Genomic DNA, 25,305 nt, shown 5'->3' with positions numbered 1-25,305 from the left:
TAAAAGAAAATTCAATTGAAGCATTAAAATATATGCCCCAAATTGCTAAGCTTTAGTCACAAAAGAAAAAAAGAGGGGAATGACTACCAAATTATTACACATTAAAAATTAATGTGAAGGCCAAGTAAAGCACAGTAATTACTTGCATGTTACTCAAAAATGGCTGGAAAAAATAGTATATGCATAGTAAACACTTTTAAAATGTATTTACACATAGAAAGTAATACTTAAAAAGTTTCATTAAGTAAAATGAGAATGTAGAGTTCTCGTTTTGTTTTTTATTTTTCAATTTATCTGTCTTTTCAACTTTTTAATTTCTTATTATGGACAATTTTATGAACATACATTAATGCACCAAGAAGCACATAAAGAACTCCTCCTGTGTACCACTCAGCCTCAAAACCAGCAATCCATGGCCAATCCTATTACTTCCAATGCTCCATCCAAGCCTCCTTTGACATTATTTTGAAGGAAATCTTTGACTTATCATTTCATCTGTAAGTATTTTAGAATGTTATCTCTAAAGGATAAGGACTTCCTTAAAAGTCTGGATTTTGCTGACTTTATCCGTTTTGCTGACTTTATCCGTGATATAGTTTAACATGTTTCCCTGGCCTCTGCATTTCACATAAACTGGTGACTGGGTGTAGAGGTTTGACCAGATGTGCGTTCTTTCATTACGGCAATACTTCATAAGTGGTGGCGTATCATTCCAATAAGAGGCACATATGGCCTGGTTATTTTTGTGATACTAGCTGTCACTGATGATCAATGCTTGGATCCCTAAATTCACTAAGGTTGCAAAGTGATTATATTCTATTTTATCATTCCTTCTTTAATAGCTGGAGTATTTCTGCAAAAAGAAACATCCCTCTTATACTACTGGGTATAGTTACCCAATGGTATAGTTTAAACAGGAAAGGAAGGGAAAAGCCTTGATTCTTTCTTTTTATTTACTAGTTTTCAAAATGACTTGGTTCACTAGCATCCTGCAACAGCAACAAATTATTTTTTATTAATATATTTCTATTTACTGCTATTATTCTTAACCATGTTCAAATTGCCTCATCTTTGACCAGTGGAAGACCCTTCAGGTTGGCTCCTGGGTCCTTCTGACATGACCCTAATAGTCTTTAAGAGCTTCTTTTCTATCTCGTATGTCAAAATGTTCCAGGCTAATCTTGTATTTGTATTATTTCTTACCTCAGATCTGGAATCAACTACTTTTTCAGGGAGTGCTGTTTCTCTTTAGTATACAGAAAGACTACAATCTGGGTGCTAGGAGTACTCATTGGTATTGGGTTGGTCTTTGTTTCCTTTCCAATTATTCTTGAGCTTAGAGGTCACTTAGTTCAAACCCCTTAAGACAGGTTAAACAAGTAGATTGAAAAACAACATGCCTACACAAAGGAGGGATCCAAACATTGCTGAAGGACCTTTGGGAAACTGCTTCCCATCAGATTCTTGCAAAATCAAGTTCTTTCCTTAAGAAGTGAGATTAACATCCACTGAGAACTGAAGCTGGGAATTTTACATATGCATTAGCTAATTTAATCTCACTTGAGCAGCACAACACCACCAACCTAACAGACAAGATAAATGAAACTGAGAGGTTAAAAGCTTGCCCAGAGTCACAGCCAGTAGAACGAAGGTTCAAACCTAGGTTTTCATGACTAAAAAGACCACCATCTTTCTAACAATGAGGTCTAAAAACTGTATTTAAAATAGCCAGTTTATTTGCCAATTTTTAAATATACACATATTTCTTATTAGAAGATTTTTAGTATCTTCCTTATACTGAGCCAATGTTTCTACCAATGGAGGACACATTTAAGCACTCTTTGAAGTGAAAATAATTTCTGTACTGAAAAATAGTCACTATGTCTCACCAGACTCTTTCTCATGGCCAACATCCCTAATTTCTACAGCTCTTCCTCACACCAAGGTTTCAAATCCATTCACCACCCTGCCCCTTCCAATCGACTCCCAATGGCTTTCCAATGTCCAGGACTGAACACTTCTCATACTTCTTTTAGGCACCAGATCTATTAAGACTATCACGACCAGATTGCTCCAGCTATTGTAAAGAGACTGAGGCAAGCTAACAGTAATTCAAAGTAAGAAAAGACGGTTGCCCAAGTTAAGATAATGGAAAACAGGAGTGCTCTGATTCAATAACAAATCCTATTCCAAGTCTCTCTTCACCTACGGATACTTGGAGAAGCTAAAACATATTTGAGTAATATTTCTCCCTAAAAACTCACCAGTGACCTTTATCTCCTCCATACAACCCTCGCTTCTAAAAATTCAATCCCTCCCTATGTGCTTTCCCCTCGGTCTCTAAATATATCTAATAAGTTGTTTAAAACTCCTTTAATGCAGCATCCCCCTTCTAGCTATGCACCATTCATCTTTCCTCCTCATTCCAGAAGTATTTCCTTTTCCTCACTACCCCCTCACTTCAAAACCAGTGCAACCTGGCTCCTCCCACCACTCCATTGCTCTAGCAAAATTCATCAATAACCTCAACATGGCCTAATCCAAGGGAAAATTTACATCTCTCATAGCCTTCAACTTTCTGGCCTATACTGAGATCTGTTAACAAAGAAGGCCCAATCCTACCATGGGTAGTAACTGATTGGCGGCAGCAGCAAGACCCCTAAAACTCCATGACACCCTCAAAATCTTCACTTGTTAAGTGTTGCTTAAAATCCAAACTTCAGCCTATAAAAAAGCTACTCACACTATCAATATAGACATGTGAAGTGTGAGGGTCAAAAAACACTTCTATATAAGCTCATGATTCTCAAGTCCACCATCTGACTTCTCACATAATCAGGTTTTCACATACCACATAACGCCCATCAGGTTCAACATGCCCAAAACCCTACTCATCAGCTTATTCATCCCAACCCCTTCATCACCTGAATTCTCAGACAGATAAGGATGTCACCATCTATTCAACCACTGGATTAAGAGTCTGAGATTCACCCTTCACTCCTCACCTTCTACAACCTCCCATACCCAATCACCATGTACTGTCAGTTTTAAATTCCAAATCAATCAAGCTATCCCTTGATTTAAGTAACCTAATTCTTGTTCACACACTTATTTCCTGCCTGGACTGCTGCAACTGCATCCCAAACAATCTAACTACTCTTGTTCCATTGTCTACATTACCATGAGTTATTTACTTCAAATGCAAATCTGAATAAACACTCCCTGCCTACCAATTCTTCATTGGCACACAATGACCAAATAAAATCCAAAACTTCTTAACACAGAAGGGCAGCCTCCAAGCTCATCTCTTTATACTATAGTAAAAGCAAAACATCTTGGAGTTCTTCTCTTAAATCTGCTGCTTCTTTCCTCCTTGCCTTTACACATGCCCTTTCTGTTGTCACAAATATTTTTCCTAGACTTTTTCACCAATGGTGGGGAATGCTGGGGAGAAGAGAGGTTAAGTGGGAAGAAGAAAAAAGACAGGCAGAATGAAGATAGTGGCGTGGAAAGAGAGTGGTAGGGGAAAAAGGAAAGAGATCGAGATGCTATGGGTACGCTAAACACAAGCACCTGGCTTCATGGAACTAACAGGCTAGTGGGATAATAAAAAGATAATTAAGTCATACAAATAGACATAAAGCTATTGAAGGAGTTTTGAGAAGACTTGATTCAATTTACATTTTAAGATTACTCTGGCTGATACGGGGAGAACAATTTAAAGGAAAATAAGAATTGAAGCCAGGAAACTGCTATAATAGTTTATGTCAGAAATGGTGGTAGCTTTCACTAAAGTGATGACAAATGAACAGATTCAAGAGACACTTTGGGGACAGAACTGACATGACATTGTGATGAACTAGATGTAGGGATACAGAAGTAAAAGAAATTATCAAGGCTCACTCTAAGACTTCTGACTTAAGCATGTGGGCAGATATGTTATTAAGATGAAATAAAAGAAGATATAAAAGGGCAAAACTCATGAGCTGTTTTGGAAAAGTATGAAATTATGAGATGTCTTCAAGACATTTAAGTGGAAAAATCAAATAGGCAGCTAAATATTCTGTACTTGCATTATAATTCCTTTACAGCATTATGACATTATAGTGAAATTACTTAGTGTCAGCTCCTAAACAATTCAAAAGTAGGCACCATGTCTTTTTATGCCTGTTGCCTCAGTACCTAACCCAAGACAAAGAACATAGCACTTGATAAAATGTTTTCTTAACAAAAATTAATATTCTTTTCTAAAATATATCCCTGGATAACATCTAAATTACTATCCCTTCGATTCACACAGACTTTCCCCCACCCCACCCCCAAAAAGATGACCGGTAAGGACATCTTAACCCTTGACTTGGTGTTGTCAGCACCATGCTCTCCCAAGTGAGCTAACCGGCCATCCCTATATAGGGATCCAAACCCATGGCCTTGGTGTTATCAGCACCACACTCTGCCAAGTGAGCCACGGGCCGGCCCCCACATAAACATCTTTTACCCTTTTTGAAAACTGGGAATATTAACACATTCCATCCTCCAGAACTTCTCTCATTTTTCCCATGGTTTCACAAAGGTTATGGATAGTAAGCTAGCAATCTCAGGTTTGCATTCTCTTACCCCCACCCCTTTCTCTCAATAAAAACTGAATGCCTTCATTCAACAAACATTTATTAAGTGCTCCTGCCTGGTTCACTAAACAACAGTCTTACCAAAATTGAGAAATACAGTGCCTTTCTTAATTGAATTAGTTCTTTCCTGAGTAAGGCAAACACATTTATAAAGAGATGCACCACAAGGTCGTAACTATTTTAACAGAGGTATAAACAAAGTGGTTTGGGGGAAACAAAAGTACCTCTCTCTTTTTTGCAAGGAAAAGATCTAGGAAGACTTCCTAAGACCATGGAAATGAGACAGAGGAAACCCCAAAGGAACTTCCTTGGCTCCTTTCCCATAAAGCCACATAACTCTACAATTACTCTCCCTATAATAAATTCCTTATCTAGACTTATCTGGGTAAATTTGATTCTCAAAAATTTTTTTAAATCCCCAAATAAAAGAAGTATAATTGATTTCTTTGTTTTATAAATGTCTTAAAGTACACATTTCAAAGAAAAAAGAATAGTAGGATACAAACCAAAATGTTAGCAAAGGTTCTTTGGGTGGTTAAGATGTAGAGTAACTTAGATCTTTTTTTTTCCTTTTGTACTACTGGTTCCTCCAGATTTTCTGGAAAAAGCGTGTTTATTTTATTACTGGGACTAACAAAAAATTCTAAAAGACCTACCTAAATCTAAGAGATTTAGCACCAAAAAACTTTTTCTCAAGATAGTACTTAGTGTTTTGTCAAGGGTGAAGTAAACATGCACGGCATGGAAATTAAATTCATCCAATCCTTCTGGTGTCAATCAGTCAATATATCATCTGAAGCATTAAAAATGAAACTTTTGATTCAATAATTCCACTTCCAAGAAATCACTCCAAACAAAATACAATACAAACATAGCAATACAAACAAAACTGTTCAAGGGTATATATTCATACCATTTACAATAGTAAGACATTAAAAACAACTTAACTTTCCAATAATTCACTCATTCATTTAATAAATATTTATTGAGTACCTATATGCCAGGCACAGGAGATACAATAGTGAACAAACTGTACAAAAGTCCAGACAGAAGAACCTGCCCTCATGGAGCTCACAGTCTAGTGGGGCTTCGAGGATGGGATATAAATAATAAAGAAAGTAAGTGAGTAAAATATTTGGCATGTTACCTTTTAATAGACCATAAAGAAAAATTAAACAGGAAGAGAGACAGGGACTAAAGGGTAGGAGGTGGGGGAGTACTGTACAGATGGTCAGGAAAGGTCTAAGGTGGTAGCATTTGAAGAAAGGCTTAAAGTAACTGTTGTTTTATAGCTACTCCTCCTTTAAATCTATCACACTTTTAAATTGCTTTGGTGATTATATAATGCATTTCTTTATTCTGAATATGAGGATAATAATTCCTCAGACCTTAAAAAGTCTAAGCTTACAACCATTCATGGTCTGTCCCTACCACAATTTTCAACGCTCTCCCATCTTCACAACTGCAGCCAGGTATAAATATCTTAATTTTATGCACCTCTTATTGAACATTATGGTTTTTTTACATTACTCATTATAAAAATGAGCACATTAGTAAACAGAATATCACTAAATGTTTCTGTATTGTTCACAATTATACACTGATTCAATGTAATCAACTTTAAACCTTGATTCTCAAGTACTCTGGCATAGCCCCTTACCTCAAGTTTCACAATGAACCTAAGGGTTATATGAAGAAAAACATGGCAACAGCCTCTATTCATACTGCAGCTTTCTAACTCAAGGTTACTTAGGTTACTTAAGGACCTCTTATACTCCCTTTGCCAGAAGGAATTTTGATAGATGGTATAAATAAGGCAGTATGCCTACTTAGACCTACATTCCTCAGTTTATCAGTATTTCAGATGACTAAGGGAAGGTTCCCTAAACTCTAATGCCTGCAAGGAAACAGAGGTAACAATTAGGTAAAGCTACCATTTATGAGTGCGACTGATGACTGCCCTCTCCTAAAGCTACCTCAATTCCAATTTTGTATAAAACACCCGGCTGATCAAAACAGAGATCATCAAACACAACTTCAGAGTACCAAAGAAAAAGAGGATGTGTAAGACGCCATGAGTCAATGACACACTGAGATGACTTTGGGAATCCATGATGTAGGGCAGGGACCAGCAAGCTTTTTCGGTAAAAAGCCAGAAAGCAATATCTTAGCTCTGCAAACCACATGGCCTCTGATATAACTACTCAACCCTGCCTCTGTAGTATGAAAGCAGTCAGATAATATGGAAACAAATGTGTGTGGCTGTCTTCCAGTAAAACTTACTTATAAAAACTTTATTTACAGTCCTACAGGTCACAGTTTGCCAACCCATGATGTAGGGCATCAAGCTAAATGTGTATTGACTCTAGAATAGCACCAGATTTTTTTCTTTTGTTTTGGCTAAATTCCTGGTGTTGCCTTTATTTATTTATTTTCTTTAACCTATAACAGCAGGATGATGGGGGAAAACATTTCTTTAATTTAGCTAATGACTTTAATCATGTTTATAAAGAAAGAGACATGATGGTACATCAATACAAAAGAAAAGCAGTTACAAATTCTAGATAAAGGTAGAAGAGCTACACACAAAACAGTTTACAAAGTAGACTATTTGAATTTAAATCCACCTGGTAAAAGAAGTTAATACAGTATGAATAAAGATTTAGCTATGAGAATTTTCATTAAAAATATTTTTAGAATAGTGAAAAACAGAATAGCCTCTATGTGTTACTAAAAAACTAGTTAAACAAATGATGGTACATCCATACAATGCAAACATTTAATTGAATGGAAAATATTTATTGATAAAACAGATGTTTTTGATTAGGTGATTTTTTAAAAGCACATTACAAAATTGAATTATCCCATTTTTGTGAAAATAAATATACACATACAAAAATAAGCATATATAAAACCACCTGCAAAGATACACCAAGATATTTACAGTGGTTATCATGAATGGTGAAATTATGGTGATTTTATCTTCTAGCTTACCTGTAATTTCTAATTTTTCTAGAAACATGTATTGATTTGGTAATAAAAAATTATTTTTAAAACCAAACAACTAAAACAGGTGCAGCATTATTTAGGTCAACATTTTCAAAATAAACTCTCAAAGTATAGGAATTATATCAGTTCTTCGAACTTCAAATAGTTATTTCTCCTCAGTCCACAAAGTTAAAAAAAAAAGTTAAAGGTTAAGAAAACTTGGGAATTACTCAAAAAGAACTGTATATAATAGGGTTAAGTTAATAAAAGCCCTCAAATAGGGAGTTACTACAGGAAGTCTGCATCATTTAGCAAACCTCCACCACCTGAACAATCAAGGAATGTTTAAGACTCTAATCTATTTTATCTACTTTAGATACTGCCTCTGACATTACCACAGGGGTTGTTCAAGGTTTGAAAGGAAAAAGTAACTATCATTATTCATGCCACTGAAGAGAGGATCTTCAATCACCAACTTTGGGGGAAAAGGAAGAAGAGGGGGGGAAAGTCACACTACAATGTGATGGATCTCAAAATTCCATGAGAATTCCATATTCGGGGTCCAAACACATCTGTAAGAGACTCAAAGGTCAATTAGTTGTTATTATGGCAAATGCTAACTCAATCCTAGATGAGCTACTGCTAATAGCCAGTATAATTCTGGACCACCTACTTTGCATATCAATAAAATAAAATTCAAACAATACTTCAATAAAAACTATTTTCCAAATGATTCTATAAATAGCAATCACAAAACAACACTGTGGCAGAAAACACAAAAATGTTACAATTACACTTAAATAAAACTGTATATGCTCCTAGACAAGGGCTCAAACAAAAAGTAAATAATTTTCCAGGGCGGTGGATCTATGAGGAGTTTTAATTCCCTTATCATTATATAACCAGACCAAGAAAAAAATTTTAATAAAGTATAAAATGCAGTCATTTACCAAATATAATTTATCCCTGAACTAGCCACATTCTTTTCAACTAGGCACATAAAGCACAGTCTCAAAAACACGCACATTTATAAACCACCCGGCACCTGTACAATTACTTTACTACTGTACTAGTCATCCAATATCGAACAAGATGAGATTTTGAAAACTCACCATTCAGGCCCAAAGTTCAGAGTCTGCGTTTCCGCTGCCATTCTTTTCCGTATTTTTACAATAGATTTTTATGTGTGGAGAAACCTATTGAAGAGAAAAATATCTCCATACAATTAGTCAAGATTAAATGCAGAATTCCAAGCCAAAAAACATAGCTAGAGAGTGTGTTTTGATTTTGCCCATTTCAATTAGAGTCACAAGGATGAAATTTTTAAATTCCTATTTACAACAATATAGCAGGCAGGGCTGGCCAGTTAGCTCAGCTGGTTAGAATATAGTGTTGGTAACACCAAAGTCAAGGGTTCAGAACCCCATGCCAGCAGCCAAAAACAAAACAACAAAAATAAACAAACAAATAAATAAAGCAGGAAATCTCAGAGATAGGACTACTGAACAAATCTAACTAAGCACTTAAAGTACTGTTAACTCTGAGTTCCCCGCCCCAGATCGCTCTTTCCAAATCAATTTAAATGAGCCCAGGTTTAATGTATTGGTACGTACTGGAAAGACTGTCTTACGCTATGCCTCTGAATTATAAATTAGTTGGAATGGAAACTGTGCCTTATTTCTGAATAGTCTTTTCTAAGGATGTAGTTAGATACTGAAATGAGCATAGGTTCACCACCATTTTAAACCCTACCTAGCCAAATGTTTTCAGCTCTAATCCCTAGAAGACTTGTGATCTTAAGAAAATAGCCCTGAATTTATAAAGCGATTCAGGATCTGAACCAGACTCTGGACATTGCACTCTGCCATACTATTCGGCCTCTGTAGACAGCCTTTTCTTGAAACTATTTCTTCCGTGGTCAGCACTTTCCTGACATTTTTTTCCTATAATTTATTTTCCCCCTATTAAGTCAGCATGCCCCCAAATTTTCTCCTCTTTTCTAACTTTCCTCAGAGTACCCATGGTTTATTTATTTAACTATAAACTGTTCAGATAGTATCCTGAACTTCTTAAATCTATAATGGTGTTCTCTACTAACCGTGTTGGTAGAACTCTGACCACTAAATCATGGAGTAGCAAAGAGGACATGCAGAGAGTGGGATGTCATTATAACAACAGTAATGAAAAATTTTTAAACGGCTACCCACAGGAGGGGAGGTCACCCCTGCCATGAATTAGAAATTTGATTTTTTTTTCTCCCATGACTTACGTGGCATTTTCAACTGCCTGTTCCTCCTGGATATTTATTTCCAATTAATCAAGGCACTACTGTTTTCACAGTTTACTGGTCAACCAGGCTCTAACAACCCCCCACCCCACCCCCACCCCCCAGTCATCCAAAACCAGTACTCTTCTCTATCCATCATATCCGGTCATTTTGTTTCAAATTTGGTCAACTCCTCCTTCAAGATTTTTCTTGCATTCTTCTTTCACTATAGCCCAAACTCTTATTAACGAACATCTGGATTATTACAATAAAATTTCTAATTTCAAGGGTTCTGATCCCCATACCCAACAGCCAAAAAAATATTTTCTAATTTGCTTCCCTGACTTGGCCTCAGGATCAATTTTCTGAAAGCTCTATTCTGGTCATGACCTAGACCCCTCTTTAAAAATCACTCAATCAAACTTACTGCATGTGGTCAAAACTCCCAGTATTTCAGGTTCCCAACAATCTGACAACCCATGCCTCCTTGTTTCTCAAAGCCAATAAGAACTTTCCACTGTCCACTGCATTTTCCTTTTTTGATTCTGCTCATGCCATTCCCTTCCCCTGGAATCCCATCCTGCCTCCCTTAGAATTGCCTGTACAAAACCAGGATCCATTCAAATATCTACTTCATAAAATATTTCCAAAAGCACTGCTCCCTCTGGAAAGGAAAATCTAAAACAGAGGATGCAGAAATGGAATTGAATCTATAAGATTCAATTTTGGGGGTAGAGTACTTTTTGAATCTGTATTATGCTCGTAAAATTTAAAAGGAAGTAGAAGATAGAAAAAAAAATTGAGAGGAAGAATACTCGGTTTGATTTTGGAAAAATGAATGTGAGATGCCTGAGATGTCCAAAAGACCTTGAACTCTGTAGTATAATCAAGATAAGGAGACACAGATTTGTAAGTGAATTCATAGTTACAACCAAAAATTGAATGAAGTTACCCCAAGGCAGAAATCTAGAAGGGACGAACTTAAGAGACAGTAACAAAGACTCAGCACACATTGTACAGAAGGATACAGGAAGAAAGAGAAACAGCACATGGTTAATCCCTAGCCCAAATCTTTCACCTAAACTCAAAGTGAATGACTAGCTTTCTCCCCTGGATACACTGCTGTCACCACGTTCACTGTATCTAAAACGGAACTCATATTAACCTCCAGTAAGTTAATCATCACTCTCACCTCCCCTCCATTTCCATCTCCTGGGGAAAACGTGTTAACAGACTAGTGTGTTTCCCTCTACACCTCTCTCCACATTGAGACAACCATATATTCACATATACTAGGGTACTTCAAAAAGTTCATGGAAAAACAGAATTAAAAGATAATACGAATCTTCCTATTAACTTCCATCATTATGTGGTGGGGGAAGGATTACCTTCTGGCTTTTACAAAACTAGAATCCTACCTTATTCTGAAGCATGCATTTCTCTCAATATATTTACACAAACAAATCTGTGGTAAGTAGATTAGGTCATGGTTTCTAAAAGCTGCATGATGGGGCCGAGCCCATGGTGCACTCGGGAGAGTGCAGCACTGGGAGCGCGGCGACGCTCCCGACGCGGGTTCAGATCCTATATAGGAATGGTCGGTGCACTCACTGGCTGAGTGCTGGTCACGAAAAAAAAGACAAAATAAATAAATAAATAAATAAATAAAAATAAAAGCTGCATGATGTTTGAAAGAAATGGATGACTTCCAATTTTTTGCCTTTTTAAACAATGCAATAAACAACTTTCTACACTTATGCTTTTATCCCTATTGGACTTACAAAATCTCAGTTGTTTACTTAAAATGACACATAATAAAATATGATTTCTTTAGAGAAAATTACTACATGTACTAAAGTCACATCAGGATAATGGCAGAGAGGACAGTAGAGAAGACAATGAATCAAAGGGTGGGACCACAGGGTTTATATTTGCTAATAATGAGGGGAGCAGAGTTGTATTGTCAGACAGCATGAACTTCAGGGTGGGGTTTTGCACAAAGATGAAGGAATAATGGCTAGTTAGGATGACTTAGTATAATCTATCATCTAAACCAGAAAATGTTTGTGTGAGAAGGGTATTAGTAACTACACAAAGACAATAGGAGCAAACCAGGGTGAACGGTCACCCTGGTAAAGGACAGAAGAGGCATGTGAATACAGGAGGTTGAAGACCCTGATCCTGCCACACCTATCACGGTGCAGGAAAATATATGGTAACCCCCAAGGGCTAAAGGGAAGGTAAAATTACCAGGGCAAGATGGGCTTCAGTTAGCTTAAGAAGGCTGAAAAACATCTTAAGAACAATTTAACACAATGGAGAGGTTTTAACACAAAAACGACAATTCAGAGAACTCAGTAGAAAAGTCTTGCAAAGAAATGAAACCATGAGAGATTGCGACAAGGGAAGAAGAAACTGAGTGGTATGAAGATCAGAGACAAAAAAGAATGAATAACCAGATGGACTTCCATTCTGAACGACAAATAGTGGAATTAACAGGCCTCAAGAACTGAGAGAACTAGTCCTGGCATCTCTGAAAAATAGGAGCAAGCACTCAAAACTTTCAGGAAGGAGTCACAGAAGGACATAAAGTGCTGCTGAAAAAATATGAGCAAAATATTGTTAGTTCTGAGACCATGCTGAAAGCAACTGTGACAGAACAGATAAGGCTCTCACCTCTCTCCTCTGGCCTTTTCTCTTCTTTAGCTATTCCAATTCTAAGGATAAGAATTTCAAATAAAGGTCTATATACAAATCTTAAAGAGAGGTGACATAAAAACAGCTGAGAAAATATCTCTACATATCTGATATTTCAGAGCTTGTCCAATACTCAAAATTCCTTATAATAAGTGAATTCACGTACTGTAATGTAGCCCTATGCAATTAATACAAGGAAGTGTGTCTTTGTCAATTAATTGCAACTGTGTGTTTGACATAATCTGGCCTTCTTCTAAAGAAACTCTGAGCTAAATTTAGCCCTTGCTATCAATTATCTTATCTCTGATTACTAGTATAATTCTTTTACTCTCTATATTTTTCTATAGTTTTCCTAGCTTCTTTGTCTTTAGTTTATTCAGCTCCTCTTTGGGGCCTCATTTAGCACTCTGTGTGCATGTGAGTGCATTTTCAAACAAGGGGAGAGAAAGAAGAAATCTAGCTTTCTTATTGCTGGGTTTGCAACAAAGAAAGAGTAGAGTCTGGCTTTTCACTTTTAGTCTGCCATTTTCCCACAACCTGGCACAGCACAGAGGGGTGCCACACAACTCCTGAGCTCAGGCAATCACCATCAACATGAAGGAGCTCCAGATCGATGTGTTAAGTCCCATCTGGACAAACACAGCAAAGAGAAGCTGATGCAGAATCAGAATCCAGTTTGATTGACTGTGAAAGTGTTTCCCAATACTATTTCCCAGAAAAAGTATTGGTATATTGATTAGTTACCACCACTATTCCACTAACAATTCTAAACATATATACACATGCTCCAATTCATGATGGGATATACCCATTGTAAGTTGAAAATATCCTAAATCAAAAACATTTAATACTCCTAACCTACCAACTGTCATAGCTTAGCCTAGCCTACTTTAAATGTGCTCAGAACATTTAACATTAGCCTACAGTTTAGCAAAATCATCTAACAAAAGCCTTTTTTCTGGGGTGGGGGGCAGGGGGGACAGCTGGCTGGTACAAGGATCCAAACCCTTGACCTTGGGGTCACAACACCACTCTCTAACCAACTGAGCTAACCAGCCAGCCCCCACAAAGCCTATTGTATAATAAAGTGTTTAATATTCCATGTAATTTATTGAATACTACACTGAAAGTGAAAAATAGAATGGACGTAGGGGTACACAAAGTACAGTTTCTACTTAATTGCTTTCACACTATACTAAAGTTGAAAAATCTTAAGTTGAATCATCATAAGTTGGGGATCGTCTGTACTCCCCTGAAAACCCCTGGAACCTTTCTTATTAAAATTGTCTGCTACTGCAAATCTCTATTTCCTGGATGTATAAAACTTACCCAGAAAAAAACTGGTAAAATCTGCAATGGAGTCCAGCATAGTCTGCATACAAGACTAAAAGAAAATGAACACAAAGGAACCTGAATCTGCCCACATTCCCTATCTCCACTTTCCCAAAAGTATAAAAATGACCTACTCCACTAGCACTCTTCACATATACTAAATAAATTAATAGTTCTGTCCCCACTCCAGCAGCCAGCTATTTTTACCTTCACCAGATCTAGATTAAGATAACAAAGATTAGTAACTTCATTAGTGTAAATTAGTTCAGCCACTTCAAACAAGTTTATCAAGATCCATTAAATTTAAACATATGCCTACACTGTGATCCCATGATCCACTGGGAAATGAATGCATATTTCTAATTCTAAAAGACAAGATTCATAGTAGCTTTATTCACAATGGCCAAAAAATGACATTTGGCTATTGTGTCACTCAATGCAAACATCCATCAACAGGTGAGTGAATTTGTAGTATATTTATATAATGAAATACTATTCAGTGATGAAAATAAAACCAACTACTGATACAACGATATTGCATGAATTTGACATCACGTTCAGCAAAAGAAGCCAGTCACAAAATACATACTGTATGACTTCTCTTACATGATGTTCAAGAATAGATAAAATAATCAACAGTTACAGATGTCAGAAAAGTGATCACCATGGGAAGTGGGAGCTACTGACTAGGAGGAAGAAGAGGGAAACTTTTGGAGTGCTGGAAATGTTCACTATTTTGATCGAAGCAGTGATTATAGAAGTATATACATATGCAAAAATTTATCGAACTATACACTTCAGAATTGTACTCATATATATATATTTTTTTTTTTTCTAAAGATGACTGGTAAGGGGATCTTAACCCTTGACTTGGTGTAGTCAGCACCGTGCTCTCCGAAGTGTGAGAACCAGCCATCCCTATATGGGATCCGAACCTGTACCCTTGGTGTTAGTTAGCAGCACCACACTCTCCCAAGTGAGCCATGAGCCGGCCCAGAATTGTACGCATATTTATAAAATGTATTTTACATCTCAATTATTCTTAAAAAGGTTAAATTAAACCATAAATGTGCAGCTAGAAAAACAAGATAATAATAATCTACAAATCTGTCAACTCATTAAGACCATAAACAGGTCTACATTCAAATGAAGCAAAATTCAGTCACTAGGCTAACCAAATATAGGTCTCAGAATACATTTTTTTTCCAAATAGCACAAAAGAACTAAGTAAAAAGATGAACAGGAAAAGTCCAAACATGAGAGGGAGCCATTAAATTACACTAACAATAGTAAAAGACTAGAAGCAATCTTGTTAAATTGGCATATTCACTCAATAGAATACAGGTATAACAACATTTACACACCAGAGTGTAATTACACATGTCAAAAAAAAGACAAAGAACACAGGATGAAGAAATAGTGAGGTGAGACTAATGACTTTTCCTCTATTTTCATAACTTGCAATAATATTCTTCAATTACTTTATAACAAAATATATTTTAATTATCACAAAAAGTCTTTGCCTGACCTGTGTGAAGTATTTCTACAACCTCAACACATGTCATAGAATGTTAAAATTCTTTACCACGTTAACTCAGTTTAAAAAACAATTTTAAGGTACAAAAATAAAAGGAAATTCTTCTCCCATCTATTATAGTTTCCTTGTACACCCATCTCATCTGACAATATCAGATCTCCTCATTACTAAACATGCAAACAATATTGAGTAATTTTTTTTTAAAGGATCTGTTTACACATTTATTGATGACAAACTTCATGAAGTAAAATTAGGCTTCAATTATTCACTTTATTACTAAACATTTAACCTAAGGAACTAACAAAGAACTTCTTTTCTAGAAAGTCAACGTAAGTCCAAGGAAGTGTCTACATCTACCTGGCCCACACATTATACATGAAACACTGCAAAACACTACTTATTTCTATGTGAATTACCCTTTTGATAGCATATCTTCAAAAAAATTATAGATGCTCTGCTGGCTTTTCTCCTCCTCCTGACAGGAATTCCTAATACAGTGTTGTGATAAATACTGCAACCCAGTACAATTTAGAATTATTACCCATGCCATGAAACTAAGGCCAGCTTTATTCCTAATAGCCCAAAATCTAGAACAACCCAAATGTTCATCCACAGATGAAGACATAAACAAATAGTACAATAATCATACCTTGGAATATTCTTGGCATTAAAAAACAAACTACTGATACGTGCAGCAACACGGATGAATCATAGGTATGACATTAAGCAAAAGAAGACAGACCCAAAAAGAATACATATTGAATGATTCCATTTATATGAAATTCTAGAAGAGGAAAAATTAATCTACAGTCACTGAAAATAGATTAGTGGTGGGGGGTGGGGAAATGACTGCAAAAAAGCTGGAGGAAACTTCTGGGGGTGATGAAAATGTTATGTTATCTCGACTGTTGTGATAGTTACACAACTGTACACGCTTGTCAAGGTTTATTAAAATGTACCCTTAATATGCGTGTACTTAAAATAAATGTACTTTTATTATATGTTAATTATATCTCAAAAAACGTTAATTTTAAAGGCAGACTAAACTTACTGAACATAAGTAGACTGCCCCTCCAAAAAGCAATGCATTCTAAGACTAAGACTTTACATTTCTTTTATGTTAAATCACCTTTCTTTAAATCTATTAAAGTAGATGTTAAAGTTTTTGATAAAACTTAAACTGAGGAACACTGTTTAAAACTCTGCTGTCCAATACAGTACCCATTAGCCACATGTGGCTATATTAAGTTAAATTAATCAAAATTAACTAAAACTTAAAATTCAGTTCCTCAAGGGGAGCAAGGGGAGTAACTTTACAGTGCACACACCTGACAAGGGATCAAGGTCAACCAGGTATCAAGGCCAACATGAACAGTGATAAATCATGCTGACAATAAGTGCTCTCTATATGATGTGATGAAAATGGCACTTTACCTCTGTGATCTTCCTCCCAAAAACCCATAATCCCAGTCTAATCATTAGAAAAACATCACACAAATTCTAATAGAGAAGCATTCTACAAAATACTTGACCAGTACTCCTCAAACTTGACAAGGTCATCAAAAATAAAAGAAGTCAGAGAAACTGTCAAAGCCAAGATGAGACTAAAGATACATGACTAAATGCAATATGGTATCCTGGATGGGATCCTGGAACAGAAAAAGATACTAGGTAAAACTAAGGAAATGTGAATAAACAATGGACTTTATTTAATAACAATGTATCAATGTTGGTTCATTAATTACAACAAGGTACCACAGGAATCTAAGATGTTAATAACCAGAGAAAGGAAGCCGAAATAGGAACAGCATTAGACTGAAGATGTTAATAACAGGAGAAACTGTATTAGCTTCTCAATTTTCTGTAAACATGAAACAGTTCTAAAAACTAATCCTATTATAAAAATAAAGGAAACTGAGTTGTAATTAAAAAGTTAAGGCTTTTTACATTTTAAAAAAATGCAGTTCCTCAATCACATTAGCCACATCTCAAATGCTCAATAGACACAAGTCACTAGTAGCTACAGTACTGGATAGTAAGGATTTACAAAACATTACCATTATACCAGGAAGTTCTGTTGGACTGTACTGTTGTAGATTATTTTAAAGGAATTACAACTAATCACATCTTATCAACAAATCCATATCTACCCAGAACTAAAAGCCCTCAGTAATATCTAAAAACTTTCAATATTTATTCTAATTTCAAACAATTACTTTATTTTTCAAAATCACGTTTTAAAAATCAATGTAACACATACGAATGTACCATTGAAAACTTCCACTCCTCAAAGCTGCAGTTCATGAAGTACAGTCTGTGGACCTCCAAACTTTTTCAGGGCATCTGTGATGTCAAAACTATTTCCATAATACTATTAAGATATCATTTGCTCCCAACTCACAGTCTGGGGGAAAGAAAAAATATTATTTGCATTTTTCACTGTGTTGGCACTTGCACAGATTGTGCAGTGATGGGTAAAACAGCTGGCACCTTAACATCATTCAAGTTAACACCACCAAACTGTACTAGTATTCACTGTATTCTCCACTGCCATGTTCCATGTACACACAAGAGGTGGAAAAAGCCACTTTCACTTAAGAATGCCCTTCACAAAGTAATAAAAACTATTAATTGTATTAATCTTGATCCCTATGTACAAATTTTTTTTTTTATGCACACAAACAGCCCTGTGTGCTGGTGGGCACTTTACGTATTTTTGTCTAGCTTTTTATTAAATTGTCCAGAGCATCTGCATTAGTTAAGAAACCCCTCCTGCTCTCAACCTCTTGCACATCCTTAACTGAGTTCCAACTGAAATCACTAATCAACGTGCATGCCAGAAATCAACAGTGCTATGGAGCAGGTGTTGGCTGGGCCCAAGTCACACAGCAAGTGGTGATGACTGGTCCCAAGTCACAGAGCAAACGGCAGATGTAGGACACCTTCTCAGGTCTTTTGACTCCTACTCCATCACTCTTTCCACAAGATCCAGAGAGATGATATAAAACATTACATTTTATAAAATTTACCCAGAGTGAACATGATACTTGACTTCAAAGTGGTCTGATCTTTGGGGAGTATTTTTGTTGTTGTTGTTTAATTTTTAATTTTTATTTATTTTTATTTTAATTTATCAATATACAATGCAGTTGATTTTTATGTCCCTTTACTAATTCCTCTTTCCCACTTCCCTCTTCCCCCTCCCCCTCACACATCTTTTTAATATTCTATGTAATGAGATGGGAAATATGCATAAAGCACTGCTACTGCATACCAAAATCATGAAGACACATTTAGCAACTGCTTTGGGTTGCATGTTCAAGTAGCTGCTTTTTTTCATGCAACATCATTTTGACTTGAAAGAATAGCTGAAACACAAATATGGTTATCCAGACTTGGGTAGTTAGCAGACATTGGTTCAAAAATGAATAAAGTGAGACTGTCACTTCACGAAAAACAACTGAGAGTAGTTGTTGCCAATTATAAGATTTCAGCTTTGGGCCGAGCCCGTGGCACACTCGGGAGAGTGAGGTGCTGGGAGCGCAGCGACACTCCCGCCGCGGGTTCGGATCCTATATAGGACTGGCCAGTGCACTCACTGGCTGAGTGCCGGCCACGAAAAAGACCAAAAAAAAAAAAAAAAAGATTTCAGCTTTAAAGCAAAAATTAGGATTTTGGAAAACTTCTATTCACCATCATGTTTGACAGTTTTCCAATACTTGGCCTTTTCCAATATTTAAAGGTTTTTCTGATGGGTGTTGATATAAATGAGAGTGATTTTTTGACATTGTATAAGGTAAAATCCATTCAATGTGCAAGACAGACCAATAGATTTTAATGTTACAGAGTACAAAAAATTCACTGATATAATTCATATTTTCAATTAAACTGCAACTAACCTTAAAAAATACTACTGGTCGAATTTTAGTGTAATATCAAAGAATAACGGCAATTATCTGAAAAAGCTATTCAAGTACTCCTCCCTATTCCAACTACATATGTATCTTTGTGAGGATGACTCTACTTCAACCAAAGTAATAAACAGCAACAGACTGAATGCAGAAGAAGATATGAGAATAGAGCTGCCTTCTATAAAGTAAGACATAAAAGCAATTTGCAAAAACGTAAAAGCAATGCCACTCCTCACCAAATTTTTTAGAAATGTTATAGAAAATAGGTACTTTTCATTAAAAATATATTCAGGTTAACATGCAATGAGTTTATTGTTATTTTTAAATGAATCAATATTTTTTTCAATTTCAATATGAGAAACAAAGATAGACATAACTAAAAAATCAAAAGCTCTCCGGCATGAGCAATAACTTTTAAGAGGGTAAAGAGGTCCTAAGAAAAGAAGATGATAACATCTATCTCAGAGAAAGAGAAAAAAATTACAAGTAAAAGAAGCACATAAATAAACTTAAAACAAACATATATACTCTGGAAAGCATATCAAGGGGCATAAAGTATTAGACAACAAGAACACCAAGATCCAAAATGTGACACATTCAAAAAGTATCTAGGATTTTAAAACTAGATCTTCCCAAGGACAGAAAGACTTTTCACATTTTGGAATTTACTTAAATGATTGATTGATTGCCTCTCCCACTAGGCGATAAGCTCCATGAAGATGTGTGAGTTTTGCTCACCACTAGGGCTAGCCCAGCAACTAGCACAACAAGCATTCAAAAATATTCTTAAAAGCGTTCGCACGTGACTCACTTGAGAGAGTGTGGTGCTGATAACACCAAGGCCACAGGTTCAGATCCCTATATAGGGATGGCCGGTTTGCTCACTTGGGAGAGCATGGTGCTGACAACACCAAGTCAAGGGTTAAGATCCCCTTACCGGTCATCTTTAAAAATATATATACATATATTCTTAAAAAAACAAAAGACCTCGCGGTGTTATAACACCAAAGCATGGGTTTAGATACCTATATCGGCCAGCTGCCAAAAAAAAAAAAAAAAGGACCTGCAAACAGGTCTATAATGTGTCTATACAAAACTTAATAAAGATTTAAACTTATAATCAAAATTTCCCTGTTTCCATAGTAATAAATTAAAAACCTATCTCTGAGGACCTATTTACTGCATACCAGGAATTGCACTGGGCACAGGGACAGAACCCTGGACCTTGGTGTTATCAACACTATGCTCTAACCAACTGAGCTAACTGACCAGCCCCTGCACTGGGCATTTTAGATGTTTAATTCCCACAACACCCATGGGACATACTTCACAGACGAGAAAAATAAGGCTCCAAGAGGTTAACTTGTCTAAAGTTACAGGTAAAAAAGTGACAGAAAATTAAGCCCACATCTCTCTGCTCAAAAGCTCACTACATATGGTGCTCAATACTGCTTGGTTACCTTTTTTCTTTCAATTTCTTTGCAGTTTTCAGAGGAATTCATTTTGTAGAAAGTCACTTTTTCCTCCTTTTCCCAATCTCCCTCTCTCCCACCCCTTTGCTTCACTCAATTAAGAAATATAGTAAGCCCTCTAATTAGGGAAGAATGCATGTTCTTATAACACACTATCAGAAACTTCAAGGGGCTGGCCAGTGGCTCAGTTGGGAGAGAGCATGGTGCTAATAGCACCAAGGTCAAGGGTTTAGTTCCCTGTACCGGCCAACTGTCAAAAAAAAAAAAGAAACTTCAACAATTGTGGAAGTAGCATAAAAGGCTAAAGAAGAATATCAGATTCCAGAACATAAATTAAGACTGATCTTGTAGAATAACTTCACATCCAGTTACACAGAAGACATCTGGCCATGGCTTGGACAGCACCATGTCAATTTCTAAGGAACTGATTATGAGAGCCCCTGAATGTGGCCATCTCTTCAAGGCCTGAGCCATGACTTACCAATAAGAAAGTACCAAGACAGTACTTCTGCCTATTCCTTATCAATCTCTACAACCGAAAAACCAATACTAAAGAGACCAGAGTTCCCAAGACTTCCTCCAGGCCCAGGACAACTTGAATAAAAGGAGCTTTGTTCCCAAAGAACATACAGTCCATAATATCACTATAAGAAGAAAAGGTATTACTATTACTATCATTCTCCCCACTGTTTCTGAACAATATGCAAACATTTCCTTTTTTTTTCCCCTCCTCCTGGTGAAAGGATAAGAATAAAATTAGCATAAGTGAACTACTCTAGGAAAAATTACAATACCATAATACTGCCATGTTATTTGATAATCTCACCATTAGCCAATGTTTAAGAGAGGGATCCCCAGAACCTATAAAAGTTTTACAAAGATTATGCAGAAATCTTTTCAAACCCCACAAAGCCCTGAATATGTCTTACCTCAAGATCCAGATTTAAGAAAATGTACAACATGAGAAAGACCCGTTACCATAAAAATGAATTTAGTTGCAATCTACTAAAAAAAAAAATACCTCGGCAAAAAAAATATATTATTATTGGAAGTCACACCTATGGCCTATCATTAGCTATATCAGTCTATATCACTTTTGTTAGTAATTCCCAAGCTTTGCATCAAAAATCTAGATTTACTAATATAACAAAATTTAAGTAATAAAAAATTACTTAAGCAATTAGATGTCACCAAATATATATAATCTACAAACAAGAATAAACAGGACTTCAAAATGTTTCATTAAAAAAAGTTTGCTTCAGGGCTGAGCCCGTGGCGCACTCGGTAGCGTGCTGCGCTAGCAGCGCGGCGACGCTCCCGCCGCCGCGGGTTCAGATCCTATATAAGGATGATCGGTGCACTCCCTGGCTGAGCGCCGGTCACCGGAAAAAAAAAAAAAAAAAAAAAAAAAAAAAAAGTTTGCTTCAGTACTATCTAATAATTCTACTATTTTGGGGGGGGGGGCAGCAGGGTGGTAATGAAATCTGAACCCTTGACCTTGGTGTTACAAGGCAGCACTCTAACCAACTGAGCTAACTGTTCAGCCCATACCTAATAATTGTAGAATACAAAAACAATTATTTCAAAAGTTTATACTCTCTCACTGATCCCTGCTACTATTCACTCTAAGAATGTGAATACAGAGTCTATGAAATCCCATCCTTTAAGTTCTATATGGCTGGCTAGCTCAGTTGGTTAGAGTGTGGTATTATACCACCAAGGTCAAGGGTTCAGATCCCAGTACCAGTCAGCTGCAAAAAAAATTTTCTTTTAATTAAAAAAAAAATCTTCTCAAATCCCTGTACTGGCCAGTCACCAAAAATTAAATCAATCGATCAATAAATAAATAACTTCTATATGGCTTCCTAATACTCAATACTAATACTTTTATAGTATTGCTGAATACTATAAAAAGTACCCAGAAATTAAAATTTGTAAAAACAATAAATGGAAAATAAATAACCAATGAATTTTTCCACAAATTAAGTCTCTCATTTGCTTATGCTAATTTGCTAAACCTTTATCCTAGACAATTCTCCGAACCCCCCAAATCAAGAACTTTTGTTAAAAAAAAAACTGCATTACGAAGTTCTTGGTGAGACCTACTGGGCCTCTTTCACCAAAAGATACGCACATATGTTAACTGTTTAGGACACATGAATTAAAACAGCAGAGCTATACACAGGAAATTTTTCTACAATGCTAGAAAAGGAAAAATTAGAAGCTTCTGTGGCAGTCTGCCTAGAACAGCCACCACTCTACCTTCTCCAAGACATGCCCCCACCCTTAGGAGTGGGACCTTTCAGCTAATTATGTTTGCACTTCTGCACTCCAACCCCATGGCCATAACTAATTGGACCAATAATGGGGAACTGAACCAAGTTCAACCAATCAAATTTTCCCTCCCAGGAATTTGAAATTTTGACAACATGCTAGTACAGTAGAGTTTGAGTTCGTACGTGGCCCTAGGAATGAAGTAGCCATTTTCTTCCACGTGTAAAAACAGAAAGAGCCAGACTATGGAAAGACAACTAAAGCAGGACAAAAAGAGACAGGAGAGGATGCTGTCCGGCCAGCTGGGAGGAAAGTGCTGTCAAGACAACCTTAGCTCCTGAATGCTTCCCAGTTTCTGGTTCACACCCCTCATGAATCCAACTGCTCTTGGGTTCTTTAAGATATCTCAGCACCCCTGCCCCCAAAACATTCCTCTTCCATTTTCTTGTCATCAAAAAAAATCATGACAGTTTAGGACACAGATTCACACCAGGATCAACAAAGAAAGGATATGTTATTCTCATGGTTCATAAAGAATCTGAGAGGCATTACAGAAGTTGTCTCTATTCGCTATCCATAACCTTGGGAGAAATAATAGGACAAAAATAACTGAAACCGGGCCGAGCCCGTGGCGCACTTGGCAGAGTGCTGCGCTGGCAGCGCGGCGACGCTCCCGCCGCGGGTTCGGATCCTATATAGGACTGACCGGTGCACTCACTGGCTGAGTGCCGGTCACGAAAAAACGACAAAAAAAAATAAAAAATAAAAAATAAAAAAAAAATAACTGAAACCAAAAAGCAAAAATCACCTGTTTGCATAAGCCCTCAGCTTTGTGCTTCCCTTCTGTACTTACCAGTTCAAAAGTTCCGCTGGCTCACAGCAGGAGGTTTGAGCAGACTATGTTCAGCTCCTTTTAACACTGTAAATAATAAAATATTCACGTAAATCACTCATGAATCTCTTAGGAAACATTAAAAGCATAATTTTTCATCATGACTATACTGTACAGAAAATGGCTCCCAAATCTGGTTAAATTATTAGAATCACCTGGTGGACTTATAAACTGGATGCCCTAACATCTAGAGAGTATCAGTAGCTGTAGAGGGGAAGTGAAAAATACAAGGGTACTTCAAAAGTTCATGGAAAGATTTGTATTATCTTTCAATTCTATTTTTCCAGAAACTTTTTGAAGTACCCTCATATATATTTTAAACAAAAGTCCTAAGCGATGCTGTTGAAGCTGACAAATAGAGTGTTTCAGGGAAGTGATTATTTAGGGTTTTCATTCAAAACCACATTATAGGGATTTAATATTAAAAACATATCTGACAGAAAAACAACAGCCAGCGTCACAGCAATATGCATCCTACGCAAACAATTACTGAACCCCCAGAAATAGGACCACTGCCAAAATGTCCAAGGAGCACAGTTCCAGGTGCAATTTCAGGTGCAAAATCACAATCTGCTTTTGATGCTGTGTTGAGACAGTATCTTAAAAATCCACAAGATGGTGATATTTCAAGTGGCAAGGAGTAGACTAAAGTACAATAGCTTCGAGTGCTTTCTTAGCTAAAATCAATTAATACTTTGAATGCTGCCAAAAAACAATAACTAAAAATTAAAATTAAGCTGGCCAGTTAGCTCAGTTGGTTAGACCCTGGTGCTAATAACACCAAGATCCAGGGTTCAATCCTTGTACCAGCCAACTGCCCCCCAAAAAATTAAAGTTGACAATTTTATAAACAGCAAGCCACTTCCACCTTTGACTTAATCTTGCAAAAAAATAGCCATGTTATAATGTCCAAAAGGTCAACCCACTTTACCCTCTGCACTCTACTTTTTGTTAAGGGCAGAAGGAAGAGGGGCAAGAACTAAATAATAAAACAAACTCTCTTACAGGCCTAACTCAAGAGAACAAAAGCTCCAAGGTATCTCCTATTGTAAGTGTAAATTAAGTTCAAGTTAATGAAACCCAGTAGTTAACAAGGGAATATAAAACTGTGTTCCTTACAAAATTAGAAATATTTTTATAAAATAAAGCTTGAGGAAGGCTGGCCAGTGAGCTCAGTTGGTTGGAGCGCAGCCTTATAACAGAAAGGTCATGGGTTCGGATCCTAGTACCAGCCAACCACCAAAAAAATAAAATAAAATAAGGTTTGGTATTTTAAGTATTTTAAAATACTTAAGAAAACATTCTTGT

The 25,305-nt window shown here is 36.5% G+C and overlaps 1 protein-coding gene across 5 annotated transcripts in view; it reads right to left on the bottom strand.

Annotated features, from left to right (window-relative positions):
- Window positions 1-25,305, bottom strand: part of GIGYF2 (GRB10 interacting GYF protein 2) — a 147,407-nt gene that overhangs the window by 118,169 nt on the left and 3,933 nt on the right. For all 5 annotated transcript variants that reach the window (XM_063089362.1, XM_063089391.1, XM_063089402.1 and 2 more), the window contains 2 exons: window positions 23,959-24,024; window positions 8,729-8,812 (listed from right to left, as the gene is read on the bottom strand). In XM_063089362.1, coding sequence (XP_062945432.1) covers window positions 8,729-8,769 — 41 coding nt within the window. In that variant the 5' untranslated portion in view covers window positions 8,770-8,812; window positions 23,959-24,024. The remainder of the gene's footprint in view (window positions 1-8,728; window positions 8,813-23,958; window positions 24,025-25,305) is intronic.

This window comes from Cynocephalus volans, chromosome 1 (assembly GCF_027409185.1).
Source record: "Cynocephalus volans isolate mCynVol1 chromosome 1, mCynVol1.pri, whole genome shotgun sequence".
NCBI classification, from domain to species: Eukaryota; Metazoa; Chordata; class Mammalia; order Dermoptera; family Cynocephalidae; genus Cynocephalus; species Cynocephalus volans.
This window is presented reverse-complemented; position numbering and strand designations above follow the sequence as displayed.